The following is a 14,861-nucleotide window of genomic DNA, read 5'->3' as shown; positions in this document are numbered from 1 at the left end:
CTGGCAGAGAGACAGGCTAATCAACAGAGCAGAGTGGCTACATACAAATGAGCTAGAGAGGGGTAAGAGAGCAGCAGAGAGCATGCCATTCTTTGGATGGGCTTCTTCAGAGCAGATAATTGTCCACATCTCCAGTCCCAGGACAGACTCCTAAAGGACAGTTCAGCTGCTGCTCTCTTCGTTCCTCATACTTGGGCAGGCTGAAGCTCCTGGAAATGCAGCCAACATGGTCTCTACTGTCCACAAGCTTGACTGTTAGCTACACTCAGAGGGGTACCCCTGGATGTTTAGACCAAAATCATGAGCTTAGAAGAAGCTTTGGGGAGAATTCAGAGGGCAAGAGATGTAATGCATATGAATCTGGAAATCTAGACAGCTCTTCTAGCTCCTGGGGTCAAGGCAAGGAAGGCTGCAAAGGCCATTGGGCTCGCACCCTCATGGCTCCTCAGCAGTAGCTGGCTCTGGGCTGGTCACGCCATCTGACAGGTAATCCTCCTCATTTTGTTTCATCTTGGTCTCCAGAACTGTGATGCGCTGCTTGAGCTTCTGCTGGGCCCCTGTGTACTCAGCCAGCAGGCGGGCAAAGCGAGTATACAAGGTCTCCATGTTGGTCTCCAATTGCTCTAGCTTTTCCTGCACATCCACCTCCATGCTGGCTGCCACCTCATTCTCATCCAGCAGCCCCTCCTTCATCAGGATCTCCCGACCTCTCTCCTCCAAAACCTTCTTGGCATCAGGGTACTCAGTCACAGCTTCCATGAGATCATCCTTGGACAAGCAGAAGAGATCTGAGTAGCCCAGGCTGCGGATATTGGCCGTGCGCCGATTGCCCATTTTGCTGCCCTTAATGTTAAGGATACTGATCTCTCCAAAGCAGCTCCCAGCAGATAGTAGAGCATACTGAGTCACACCATCATCAGCCACCACCGCTAACTTGCCCTCCTTGATGATGTACATCTCCTTGCCAATATCCCCTTTACGGCAAATGTAATCCCCGGGGCTGAAGACCTGAGGGCGAAGCTTCAGTACCAGCTCTACCAGCAGGCCAGCCTCACAATCCTGGAAGATGCGCACTTTCTTGAGTGTGGAAAGGTGGACATTGATGGCTATCTCAGCCCTGAGCTTAGCTGGCAGATTCTTGAGAACTTCCCGTTCATCCACTGACTTCTTATTGGTCCACAGGTAGTCAAACCACTTAATGACCTTGGCTTCCATCTCCTTGCTGACCTTGCGGAACTGCATGTAGTGTTTGACAGCATCAATCTTGGCCTGGAACTCTGCCCTGGTGGCATTCATGTTGGAGATCATGGAGCCCACATTTCCCACGATGGTGGCGAAGATGAGGACACCAATCAGGAAGTCAAAGATGACAAATAAGTACTCCTCATCCTTTACAGGGGGAGGTGTCTCCCCAATGGTGGTGAGGGTCAGTGTAGACCAGTAAAGACAGTAGATGTATTCCCTAGCCAGGTAGCCATATTCAGGGTCAGTGATATTGGGGTAGACCCAGGTGTCAACCCCAAAGCCAATGGACTTGGAGATGGCATAGTAGATGCAAGCATTCCAGTGGATGATGACCAAAATGTAGAGCACCAGGTTGCTGATACGAAAGATGTTGGGGTAGCTGGTGCGAGTCTCAGTGCGATCAAAGAACTCAAACATACGGGCAAAGTGCAGTAGGCGGTTGAAGCGCACCTCAGGACTATGGATGCCCACAGCAAAATAGATGAGGTCTGTGGGGATGATGGAAGCCACATCCAGCTTGAATTGCAGGGTGTGGATGTAGTTGTCTCGCAGTTTCTTGGTATCTTTGACCAGCAGCCCCTGCTCTAGGAAACCTAACAGACGTACAAGCCAGTATGTCACCTCTTCCCTCAGATCTGTTCCTCCTTATAGGATAATGATAAGCAAACTAGTCATTTATCCCTTCATCCCAAGGAGAGATATAGCTCACATGGTAGGCTGTCCAGAAAGACCCAAGAAAGCACCCCTGATCAATCACCAACCAGGGTTCCAGCCAAGCATTTGAGTCCAACACCATGTCTAGTAGATTTCTTCAAAATTTGGACTCAGGCCTTTGGACTTAGGTGTCATAGTGCCACCTGTGCTTCCCAGATGCTTACTCACCTGTGCGTAATCGGATGAAAAGGTCTGCAATGTAAACCAGATCTGAGAAGTAGTCCAGCACCAGCCACACCAGGAAGTAACCTCTCTGTAGGTCACTGAAGCAGGCTCTGTGAAAGAACAAGGCTGGCTTCACCCTCAAAGCCAGTTGAGGTCTCCTGGAAGCCCCAAGCTGAATGTCTATTTGTTCAAGGCTTGAGAGGGCTACAAGGGGCACTGATAAGTTACAGTTAGCCTGGTGCCAAGGAGACACTGGCAACTGACTTCTACCCCAATCCTTATCATTATGTAGACATCATTGTGTGTGCATCACTACTGACCATTAATTGCCTACCTCACACATTAGACTGTGAGCTTCAGGAGGGCAGAGACTTCCTCCATCATCATTGCCAGTCCTATGCTTAGCCTGGGGCACCTGAATTCAAGTATCAGTTGAATGGTGTCAGTGGAATGAATGAATATGTCATTGGAAGAGCAAATCACAGCACACAGTGGAATAGATTCCATCTTCATCACTTCAACATACACCTACTGAGCACCCAACACAGAACACTGGCCAGCCAAGTATCGGTAAGCCCAAGTGAGCTAGGGTTAGGCTAGAAGAAGTATGATTGGAGAAAAGTTGGAAGCTGCAGGAGCTCTGTAGGGTAAATTATGGATGGAGCCAGGCCTAGGAAAGGGCCTGGGGATAGGGAAAATTAGGGGATAGAGTCCAGGATGGTGATCCCAAGAGTGTACTAGGAATGGTAACATTTAGAATCAAATTCCAGCCCCTATTTCACAAAGCCTGCAGAACCACACTGGGCCATCCTAACGCTTTGCACTTATTCCTTCTGCCCACAATGTTCTCTCTGCCAAGAATAGTATCTAAACAGCTGATTGCCTCCCACTAATGAGGGCTCAGCTATAGTCTCACCTTCCCAGAGAGGCCCACCCTGACTGTTCGATCTCTAGCAACTTTCTGCCATCAGTTCCTGGAATCATCTTGGTCATTTTTTTTATTTCATGTTGGCAATTTCTGTCCTCCAGTAGCCTAAGAGTTCCAAGGGAGAGATACCATGCCTGTCTTGCTCTCCACATTATCCCCATCATTGAGCCTAGAGCATGGCACCCAATAAGTGCTCAGTCAAACCCTTTCTGAATGACTGAAGTGGGAGCAGAAAGGAGTGAGGAATGCTGTCAGGCCACATTCAAAAGGCTTTGAAGGCCATTCTTAGGGCTTGAACTTTGTCCTGTGGGCAATAGGGAATTGAAATGTTTTTTGAGGAGGGAGTAGTATCACCAAATCCCAGTTTCTAAGAATCACATTAGTTACAAGTGTGGTAGATACAAGAAATAGATATGGCTGCTGCAGGTGTCCCAGGAAGAGAAGAAAGTGGGGCTAACACCTTTAAGACTCCCTCTGAAGGGAACATGGGCTATCAAGGTAGATAGAGGTGTTTTGGGCAGCCAGAGAATCTGGAAGGAAGGTTGGCTTGGTATGAACACTGTCTTAAGCTGGGACTGGCTGGGACCTGTGTGCTCTCAATCCCAGGGCCTATGGATTGCTCTACTTTTGGCTACCCTTTTCCAGACCCCTCCCTACTCACCTGGCCACCAGCAGGCACCAGTTGTACAGGACAGGCATGGCAATGACAAAGAGCCAGCGGTAATACCAGTCCCCAGCTGGGTCCAAGACAAATAGTTCAAATTTCTTTCTAAGGAAACAAACAAAGGCCAGGCTTGAGGACCAGCTCCCCCAAGGAGACAGCACTACATGTTCTGGAAGCTTAGGGACCCCCAAGAATCACTGCTTAAGGGAATGTGTGGATGAGGGGTAAATTGGCTTGGGGCCCCATTTTTCAGGGTAGAGTGGCCCATTGGCTCTGAACCTCTCTGGTAGCCCCTTGCCCAGAAGGCACATCAAGGGGCAGAGTTTTGGGTAGAGAAGAGCATCAGGGTCTGGGGAGGGATAACCACAGGTTGGTAATGCAAGCTTATCCCACTGTTCCTATATCCCTCCCAGCAAAAGAGACAAACTCCAGGCAAGTGAGAACTACATGGTTCTTGCCCACTCTACTCTTTCTTTTTGGTCCCCAGCCTCTAGCCTCCAAATCACTTTTCCAGATGCTGTGCCATATTTTGGCAAGAGCCCTTTTCCTTCACTGACCAGAGGTGGGGAATGTTAACTTGGCCAGACATCCACAGTGGCCTACTCCTTCCCCAAACAGTAGACCCTCCATCTCTGCCTTCTCCACCCCGTCACTCTCCTACTCAGCCATCAGAGCCTTCCCCATCAGGTTCCTGCATGGTTTCTTCCAATACATACTTCCTTGCCCAGAATAGAGCTGGAGTGGGCCTGCCCTCAGCAGCGCTTTCTGATTGCATCCTCCTCAGCATTTACCAACTGCTGGAAGTGAGGCTGGAAGTGGCATGCCCCTGGCTGAACCCCCTCCCTGCCCACATTCACTTTATGAGCAGCAAGAGGACATCTGATAGAAGGTCAGCTAAGGTGAAAAAAGACAGTAGATGTTCCCATAGCAAATAGACCACTGGCTATTGGAGAGGCTGTAGGTAGGGAGAACAGAAATGTTCTGGAGTTAAAAGCATAGCAGGTCATTTCTGTCCATCCCTTTCCCTGTTATGACAGAGCTTGACATAGTCCCTTGTCTGCCCCTGGCAGTGGCATTAGAAACCACACTGATTTCTGCAATTGTGTGCTTGGGAGCCCTTTGAGCCCCACAGGCTGGACAGTTGTACTTGGTGCCCTTTCCCTCGCCGTCTTTGTCGCCTTTGCCATCCCCCTGCTGTGTCGTCACGGTCTGGAGTTCAGGCCCATGGAAGCGCTCGAGGAATGAATCAGGCCTTGCTTCCTCCTCCCTGAAATTCCTGTTGGCCCAATCTCTGATGACCCCCACCAGGCGGACGATCCTAGAGGTGAGGGAGAGAGAGCATGAACCTGAGAGCTCACTGTTTCAGCAGGGGGAAAGTCGGGGGGACATGGGAGATGAAGAGGGAAACCTGGAAACAGACCAGGCCATGATTTCCTGTGTGCTAAGAACTGGGACATAGGCCAGCATTGAGGGAAGGGTCTGGGACTCAGGCATGATTCAAATACATCTTGTGGGGAGGGGTGCCTAGGAAGATTTCCAATAGAAGGTTCCATCTCATTTGATTGTGCAGAACAAAAAACAGGTCTTCAATGCAAAATGGAGGTTGTGTTAATGTCAGGACAAGTCAGGATGGAGGTTGCCTCAGGCTTCCTGATTTCCCTATAGAGCCTACTGGTCTGGGGTGGTGACCTCAGGGCCCTCTACCAAGGCCCCTCTGCAGTGAGAGATACCTCCCCGCAAAGTTCAGACTGTGAAGTGTGAAGGGAGGCCTCCTCTGGCCTCTCCCATCTTGTCTCACAGGAGCTTTGGTGTTGCTCAGGTCTCTAGTGTCTGATAGAAGGCTTAGAGGAGTTAAGAGAAGGAGAGCCATTGTAGTCACCCTGACAAGCCCCATGGACAGAAGGGGGAACAGCAGGTTAGGGTGGGGGGAATTACCTTCGGAAGCCACCCCTTCCCCGTCGTGGGGTGTCCATCTCCGCCAGCCTCTGCAATTCAGAGGAGGTATCATCATCAGCCGCAGACTGTGGCCTGTAGAGAAAGCAACAGAGTTGACCCAGGGTTCTCTGGGTGTGTGACTTATCTTGCCTCCTAGGACATGCCTGGAACTCCTATGTTCCCTTGAAAAGGAATCCTAAAGCCAAAGATAGCTTGCCCTACAACAATGGTGCAGGCATGATGGGGAGTAGCAACCTCTGGACCATCTGTGAAATCACCCAGCCTCAGAAGACTCACCTGCTGCTGGTCCTGCAGTCATCTTTGCCATTAGCCTTGATGGCAGGGGGTTCATGATGGTTATTGGCTGTAGCACTCTTCACACCATTGGATTTTTCAGTCATTCTCCATGTACAACCAGGGCTCTTACCTGCCAGGGATATGACCAAGGGAGGTCACAGAGGATTCTCGTACCCATATGAAGCAGGAGAGCTATAGGTGAGCAGGGTGAGAATAGAACCAGGGCCCAGCTGGCTTTGATAATTCATGTGTTAATAAAGTCACTATGGCAAAGGAAACAAAACCATATTTTGTAGTTGAGCACTGTTTTCATTTTAAATGACATATCATGTGGAGGAGTATAGTCCTTTTCTTGACACTTGGAGCCTGGCACTGAGGCAATGCAAAGTCCCACTGCTCCATACTGCCACAGCAGGACTTAGGAGTATCGAGGTTTGCTCCGACACTGGTGACTTGAGAACAGGAAGATGCATTCACAAAATAAATTGAGAAGGAGTAGCCCAGGATGGAAGCATCCAGAAGAGAGACAGTATGTCTTGTCATAGAGTCAGGGAGGCTGGAATATAAGATCCTCAGAACAGCTGTCCCATGCTGGGGCTCATCAGTGTGCCACACCAGATGTGAACAGGAATGGTCATCACATCCCCCAGATTTACCAAGGCAGCTACTACTAGATTCACAGCCCCAAAGCTGTTCTAGGACTCCACCATTCCCCACCCCCAGCTACTTGTTCCAGCTTCTGAAGCTGTCGCCATGGCAATGGTAGGCACGTCAAGCAGCCTCAGAGATGCTCGCCTGGTGCTCTCTGTGGGACTCTGGCAGCAGCATGCTAATGAGGGCACCTGAGGGAAACAAACCAGCCTCTGCACGTCCCTGTTTGGACCTTGGAGGCAGTAGACCGTGGAGACAGAAAGTTCCAGGCAATGCAAACAAAGGCAGGGCCACTTACACTGAACAGTTTCAGGGCTGGCCTCCTGGAAAAGGTGATTTTAAAGTCCAAGTTTTCAGTTCAAGAGGAGCTGGAACACAGGGCCAGGCCATCTCTGGGGTACATCATCTTCTATGCTGCTGTCACCAAAACAAATTCCTCTTCCTTGATCTTGTGCTCTCTCTGCCAGAAATAGGACATCCCTTCCCCTGGCTGCCTGGCTGTCTTCTGCCTTGCCTAACTGACAGCCCATTGATTTTCAACTCCTCAATAAATCTTGTCTAGTCCTAGGGCTTCAAGTGCCTGATCCAGTTTCCAGGCCAGGAGTCCCTTCCAGGCTCCCAACACATATCTCCTGCTGCTTGCTGGACATCTCCTTTGAGACAACTCAAACCCTCAAATCCAACATAGGTAAAACTGAACTTGACACCTTCACCTATAAGTCAGTTTCTCTTCCAATTTACCCACGTTATAAAGGGGCCTACCCTCTTCCCAGTCACTCAAGTCAGAAATCTACAGGTCAAGAACAGCTCTTTACTTACTGCATCACATCCAAGCAACCTCTTTCCTGAGTTGTTTGTGCCCTGCAAAGTGTCAAGCATCTCTCTCACTATTGCCTTCTATTTACAAGGCCTTGACCTGGTCTCTGGCATTCACGGTGGCTGCCTGGGTCTGATAAAGGAGACTCTGTTTGGCTCAGCACTCCCTGGACTAAATGGGGTCCATGGACACCCTCACGGTTTATGAGGGAGTTAAAGCTGTCAAGGGGATAAGCCTACTCCTCCATATCATGAAACCAGAGAAGAGGGCTGACAGAAGCTTTCTGAGGAGCTGCAACAATAGCAGATAGCCCAAGGAGCTGACTGCATGGAGGAAATGGAGGGCAGTCCAAGAGATATGGGATACACAAGGAAAAAGTTCCCAGGGAAAGGAGTCTCAGGAAAAAAAAGACTTCTACAGGGCCAATGCCCACCCCACCCCTATGACAGGGAGATAAAAGCGGCTTGGGAGGCCTGTTACTTCCTCCCTGAGATGAGAGCATGACTACGACTTACCAGTGACCTTATCAAGAACAGCACCAAGGAGTGGTGGTAAAAGAAGACAGATTTCATAGGGTCCCATAGTATGGAGTAGGGAGTGAGGGACAAGAGATAGAGCATGTAACTGATTCTTTCTAGAAACTCAACTGAGAAAGGCTAGAGATAGAGTGGGATCTGGAGGAGGATGGGAGATTGAAAATGGTTCTCTATGTTGCTGTTGTTACTAATTTACAACAAGGAGATAATAAAGCAAGTTTAAATGTTTTGAGGACAGATTTGACAGAAAATGAAAGTGTGTGTGCTTTTGATCAACCCCAGTGAGGGTGGAGCCTGTGAGAGGTGGGAGTAAAATGGATTGGTTCAAGTACCAGAGGAAGTGCAAAAAGTCTTATTAAAAATCCTAAGACCAGAGGGAAGCAGGTGTTCAATATTTTAGATGCTAGTAGGGATACAGTGAGAGGCCATTGAAGGATTCACTTCTATAAAAGCCCAGCTTTGTAAGTGAAATAGGAGGGGTTTCTACTTTCAGAAGTACCAGGCAGAAGCCTTCAGAGGAGGCCAGAAATTTTGCAATAGCTGTTCTGGGGATGGACAGGGGAAAACCAAATAAACATAAGGGCAAAAGCAGGCTTGCTGAGAAAGGTAACAAGCCATGCAGTTGTCACAGAGAACAGAGATGGGCAGTAAATTCTAGTTGAAGAGTGGGATCCTCAAGGAATGTGGCTTTTAAAATCAGAGGAAGATAACACCCATGTCATAAAAAGCCCAACTTCAGTCATTTTGTACTCATAGGCCTCGTTTTTCTTCATCCACAAGCTGAGTAACAGCACAGGATATTATAAAAAAGTGAGTCTGGAGTGAGGAGTGCTCAAACCCTGCATGGAAGCATTTTAAGGACAACTCATTCAGACTATGGGTAGAGATAAGGCCAGAGAGAAAAGGGACATGTGAGTCAGACAGCCAAGACTGAAAGTTCCAGTTCACTGTTCACTCAAATGCTCCATGCCCACGCTGAAGGCACCAATTGTATGCCACGTGTTGGGTGGGTGCTGCCTTTAGAGATGTAAGTCTGGCAGGGTGTCTAACTTCAGGGTGAATCCAAGATTCAAAGACACAAACAGAAACACAATCCATCCTGAGAGTCGTTTGCATTTCCATTCTGTTTCTCTGCAGCATCTGACAGTTTATTCATTCCCTCCTTCTTGAAATAATGAGCTCTACTTTCCCAGTTAGGTATCCTACTTATCAACCACATCTTAGCATTCTCTGAAGAAGCTTCCTTCTCTTTTCTAACACTAAAGCTTAGAGTGTCCTGAACACAGTTCTTCAATGATCCAGATCACTTACTTATCTTTTCTCTCGAGTAGATGCTGATGACTTACAAACTTGGAACACCAGCTCAATCTCTCCTGTGAACTCTAGTTTGCCTCCCTGGCAAAGCCACTTGGATTATGAATAGGCTCCTCAGGCTCAGTATGTCCAAAACCAAGCTCTTGATCTTCCCCTCCAACCATACCCTCCACAGTCACCTACATCTCAATCAAGTAATGCTATTCTCCCTGTTATTTCATTCTAAACCTTACTGTTATCCTGACTCCTCTTTTTTCACACCCCACCCTCTCTACATATGCAAAGAATATAGACTTTACCTTGAACACATGTCCTATATCTAATGGTTTCTCACTATCTCCATCATTGCCATCTTCAATCCAAACTACCATCTTTTCTCAGTGCCTTGAGATAGTACACGCTCAATAAATGAGTTTTGGATGAATATTGTATGAATGGTCCCTACATTTTTCCCAGTCCATGACTACTTCTCTTTCTACTTTCATTCCTCAGCTTAAGCCCTTACTATATCAATTAGGTGATTTTAAAGGAAGATACAGTACTTCTCTTCTTGGCTAATATAGAGCAACAAGGATTGAATATATCCTCCATAATGAAATAAGAAAACTTACAAACAGTAATTTTCAAGTTTCTAAGTAGTAGGAAACAAAGGTCAGTAATCCCCAGGAGACAAAAGAGCTGAAGCCCTGCAATTGCCCCAGATTATTACCTGTCAGAGTTTCCAGGCCATAGCGCCAAGAAGGTAAATGCAGGTAAAGCCTGTCAGTTTCCCTGGGTTGAGAAGACCAAAGCAGCTGGAGCCTGCAGAGGAAAGTATTGGAGAGGAGAGAGCTACACAGAGAGAGAACTCCAGAAAGAGGGTCCCTGTCAAGTATTCAGCTGAGTGCTTAGCAATGAGGAAGATATTCCTGGTCAAGGAATGAACCATTCCTCAAAATTAGGCATTATATCCCTCACCTTTCACACAAGGTCTGATGCCAGCAGCCCAATTGGAAAACCTAATGATTGGTGGGATATTAGGTAGAGTACCCAGAAGGATCTTTCCTCAGTACTGACAGATAATTAGTCTTTAGACTGAGGAGTCTATAGTCCTATTGAAAAATCTTAAAAGCAAGACAAAAAAAAAATACTTTTCAAGGAACTTAACCGAATCCCAGAATAAGACTCAAGAATGTTTTTAGAAATACGCAAATGTCCAGCTTTCAATAAGATAAATTTCACAATATGTGGTATCTACTTAAAACTTAGGCATGCAAATAATTTCTCCATAATGAGGAGAAAGCTGTTTGTGAAATAAAAAGCACAGTTGTCCCTCAGTATCCCCAGGATGGTTTGTTTTAGGACCATGAATGACAAAATTCACTAATACTCAAGTCCTTTATATAAAATGACAAAGCACCATATTTGCATATAACCTATGCACATACTATCATATTCTTTAAATAATCTCTAGATTACTTATAATATTGAATATAATGAAATGCTATATAAGTAATTGCTAAGCTGTATTGTTTAGGTAATTATAGCAGGAAAAATTCTGCACATATTCAGTGCAGACACAATTTTCTTAAAAATTTTCAATCTATGGTTGGTTGAATCTGTAGATGCTGAGCTCATGGAGACAGAGGATCAACTGTTCATTGGATTAATGGAAGATCAGATAGTGTAAAAGAGATTAATGAACTTACAGACAACATAATAAAAGTGCCCAAAATGAGACACAGAAAAAAGGATACAGAAAAAAAAAAAGAGCAAAGCATCATTGAGCTGTGAGACAACTTCAATGGCTTAATATGAGTGTAATCAAAGTTTCCAAAGGAGAGGAAATAGAAGAGATATTTGAAGATATAATAGCCAAAATTTCCCCAAACTTAATCATACTATAAATCCACAGATATAAGAAGCTCAATGACACAGAAGCATAAAAAATGAAGAAAACTACACCAAGGCACATAATAACGAAACTGCCCAAAGCCATTGTTAATGGGAAAAACTTAAAAATAGCCATTAAAATAAGGCACATTATACACTGAGCCACAAAATTAAGGATGGCATCATGTGCCTGAAATTAAGAATGGGAGGAAAGTCTCTCGGCTAAGCTTCAGGCTTTCCTTCCAACTTCCACCTGGATGTTTCTCTCAGGTTGTTATTGGAAAACCACAGCTCATCTTGTCCCAAGTCACAATGAATTCATTCCACCATCAGCCCTTATGATTGTTAGACATTTGTGACTGACCAGAACTTCAAGCTCTCAGCTGCTAGCCGTCAGGATGGCTTGGCATTCAGATTCTCTCTGAAGAGCATGCCCTATCTTATTCTTCCTATCCACAGCTTCCTGGACCTGAAATTTGTGTTCATACTTTGCTTCCCTTCCTGCCAGCACTCCCTGCACAGGGTGTATTCTGCCTGAGGACAAGTCAGCATCTGTTCTGTCATGCACAGCATACCCAGCACTGGAGCTGGTACTTGGAAAATACTGCATGCTGTTGGGGAAGGAAGAAGAAGGATAAAGGGAAAGAAGGGAGGGAGCAGGGAGGAAGGATTAAAGGAGTGAGGGAAGTAAGGAAGGGGTAGAAAGAAAGATAAGGAGGGAGGGAGAAAGACATAAGGGCTCGAACTTGGTGAGGTTCTGAAGAATATCAGAAAACAGAGTTCCAAAAAGGGGATTTTCAAGCCTAAAGCAATAGGTAGGGGAGACTAGCTGCAGTAGGTCTTCCAGGAGGCACATGAGACCCTCTAGATGGCCAGATGCCTCAACTTCTTGTACAATCTAGGTTCAAGTTAACACCAGGCTAAGCCAAAGATTTTATACAATGTTTGCACAAGGATCTCTTTTATGATTGACAGCCTAGAGATGCAGATTGCAAGTCCTAGCTGGAAATTAGTCCCCTAAATATTCACTCTGGCCATTGCAGAGAAAAAAAGTCCTAGGCTTCTGGTGTGTCATTGACATCATGGGTAGTGGAGAAGCTGGGAAACAGGGAGGTGGGATGACAGATAGAAAGCAACAAGAGGAAAGAAGAGGTATCCCTGACAGGCAGCTAGAACCTCAGGGGCAGAATCTCATTCACTGAGTAGCTACCTGGTGCTAAACACTTATCATAAGTCAACGTATTTAATCTCCATGACAATCCGACAAGGCTGACATCATTATCATCCCCATTGCACAGATTCACACAGAAGCATTCCGGTTCTAGTGCAACAGCCAACCACAGTCCAGCTGGAAGGCAAATGGAGCTTGGGTGTGAGGGCCAAAGGGAGAATTAGGGTCAAAACTGTAGCAGCATGCTCTTGGGCTGACTGAGTTTTGATTATAGAACTGAAGCTGCCGACTGTCTTTGTGCCCCAGGCCTAGAAAGGACAGTTGTATGGGGCTTAGCCATGGGAAGAAAAACTGCAGGAGCTAAAGATGGGCAACTTCAGACTGGGTAGGGGGAAGTACTTGGTGGCAAGCCCCTGATGCTGAGCTACCTTTGGCACACAGTAGGTGCTTGATATATATTTGGCAAGTGAATGGATGAATGGATTATTGAATGAATGAATGCACTCCCTGAAATTGCTCTGTACTTTTCCAAATTCACACCTTACCTCATGTTCACTATTCCTTACTTCATTTGTATAAGGACTTAGCATCCCTTGACAATGAACTCAAGATTTACTTTTTTTCTACCACATTTGGTCTCAGTTTGAAGCCCAGTGCAAGCTCTCAGTTTCCCTCTCTTTGGAGAGGGCAACCACTGACAAGTGGTGGTTAGGGGCAGCTGGAGGAAGCCCCGCCGTGAAAGAGAAGGGGCCCAGGGTCCTAGCTGCTATCAAAAGGCCTAGAGATGAGGCTTCTGTAATATTATCTGTCTCCTGTAGTTATATTCTAACACGGAAATGGTGTCCACATGTTGTTCAGGATTCAAACTTGGAGGCCAGAATAGGGTACTGGGTCTGCAACAGCCTTGAGAGTTTGTCCTGCCCCCAAGCCTGCTACTTGGCTCAAAATCATCCCTCAACCTGAACCTCCAAGGGCTTCACTAACAATGCATTTTCCAAAATGGCAGAGAGGCTGGCTCCCAAGTCTGAGGAGCCTGGAGTGTGTGTGCCCCCCTCCGAAGATCTCCTGAGGAGGCCAGGTTGCAGTTCAACAGGCCAAAATCCAAGGCTGCAGTCCAAACAGGGTTTCTGAGAGAAGCACCACATAATGCCTCCCCTACTTCCATGGCTTCTTATATGTAAAGAGCTATGGAGCTCCAAGTGACCCAGTCTCCATGCTCTGAGGTTAGGTTAGGTCAACAGTGTCCCCTTACTCTCCTAGAGAGTCATGCCTAACCAGGCAGTCCCTAGATCCCTGTGCTCTGAGCCTTCTCCAGCCACCCTCCCTGCAACATTCCTGGAAGGAGACAAAGGCTCAGGTGCCTCAGGTTAATATTGGTGTGGCACTGCTCCTGCACTCCTAGAGCTCTCAGTATTCCATTTGCCTGGTTTGATTAGGGACAAAATTTCTCCATACCTGCATTTTCCTCAGCCCCTTAAGCAGGCCATATATACAAGAGCCCATGTCAAAACTGGTTCTAGGATCCACACATTTCCAATGTGCTCCAGCCCTGACATATACAGAGGATACCAGTCTGTAACCACAGGAAGATGTCAGCTCAGTGCCAGCCACTTTCCTCACCAATCAGATGACTTCAGAGGCAGGGAGTCCTGGGGCCGCAGTCAGCATCCATCCATCCGTCCACACAGCCTCCAATCAGAGAGAAGCCCTTGGGGGCTCATGAGCACCTGAAGCCAGAAGAGACCTTCTACTTCTGTCCTCCAGGCAGTGGGGGTCACCCCACCCCTGATGATACAGCTGGTAGCTTCCCAGTTAGAGGGCCACTTCACCCTGCCTGATACCAGCAGGGAAAGCTGGCAGAAATCCAGAAGAGTTCACGGTCAGAGTTCAGGTGAGCTTAAGACTGGCCTACAGTGCCACAGGCCCAGTGGAGAAGCTTGCCTACTGGTGGGCCCAGGCTGTTGGCAGTCAGGGCTGGATGCTGGGCTGCCTTGCTGTGGAAGCTGTGTGTCTGCCCAGATCCAGGAGCTGGCCCCTCCCAAGGTCCCCAAGGGATCCATCCTTGCATGGAGCATGCTCAGGGCTTTGCCTCTGGAGACTAGAGGCTGCCATGCACCTGCTTTGGAGTGTTGGCACAGTCCAAGCCAGCCCACCTGACTGGAGGCCAAGCCAGAAAGAATCTGTGAAAGATGAGGATCCCAAGGTGAGGCCAGCCTGAGGGTCAAATCCAGCCCTCCCTCTAAGATTCCTTGGACTTGGCTTCAAAGAAGGATAGAGTTGGGGAAGGAAAAGAGGCAAGAGATCCTGGGGCAGTAAACCTTTGAGTCCTTTTCAAGAGGCCTGATATTTCAGGCTGCTCCTAGGTGTACCAGAGCCCCTCCCTGCGCCTTCATGACCCCTCCCCACAAGATCACTTTCCACAACTGCCTTCCCCCAGCTGCTGGGAGGCCAACCGAAATGGAAGAACTGGAATATTAAGTTTCAGCCTCTTCCCAGCTTGGTAGGCAGGGCTTGACCAGAGGTATATGCTTTCTACACCTGCACAGATGGCT

The 14,861-nt window shown here is 47.4% G+C and overlaps 1 protein-coding gene across 1 annotated transcript; it reads right to left on the bottom strand.

The window, feature by feature from the left end:
- Positions 1-435: 435 nt before the first annotated feature.
- Cnga2 (cyclic nucleotide gated channel subunit alpha 2) lies at positions 436-6,052 on the bottom strand. Its single transcript, XM_027954503.2, has 6 exons — positions 5,949-6,052; positions 5,652-5,744; positions 4,864-5,034; positions 3,714-3,821; positions 2,128-2,234; positions 436-1,838 (listed from the first exon to the last, which is right to left on the bottom strand). The coding sequence occupies exons 1-6, from the start codon at positions 6,050-6,052 to the stop codon at positions 436-438; spliced, it is 1,986 nt and encodes a 661-aa protein (XP_027810304.2).
- Between the last annotated feature and the right edge of the window lie 8,809 nt (positions 6,053-14,861).

Source organism: Marmota flaviventris, chromosome X (genome assembly GCF_047511675.1).
Source record: "Marmota flaviventris isolate mMarFla1 chromosome X, mMarFla1.hap1, whole genome shotgun sequence".
NCBI lineage: Eukaryota > Metazoa > Chordata > Mammalia > Rodentia > Sciuridae > Marmota > Marmota flaviventris.
The sequence above is the reverse complement of the archived record's forward strand: the minus strand, read 5'-3'. Positions and strand labels throughout refer to the sequence as shown.

What these genes read in the sequence shown, in the direction of transcription:
- Cnga2 (XM_027954503.2), bottom strand. Translation starts at nt 6,052, where the DNA reads ATGACTGAAAAATCCAATGGTGTGAAGAGTGCTACAGCCAATAACCAT. An exon ending in GGAAGGGGTGGCTTCCGAAG is followed by an intron (nt 5,035 to 5,651) that starts GTAATTCCCCCC and finishes CCTCACCTCTAG; the next exon opens with GATCGTCCGCCTGGTGGGGG. An exon ending in TTTCATCCGATTACGCACAG is followed by an intron (nt 1,839 to 2,127) that starts GTGAGTAAGCAT and finishes TACGTCTGTTAG; the next exon opens with GTTTCCTAGAGCAGGGGCTG.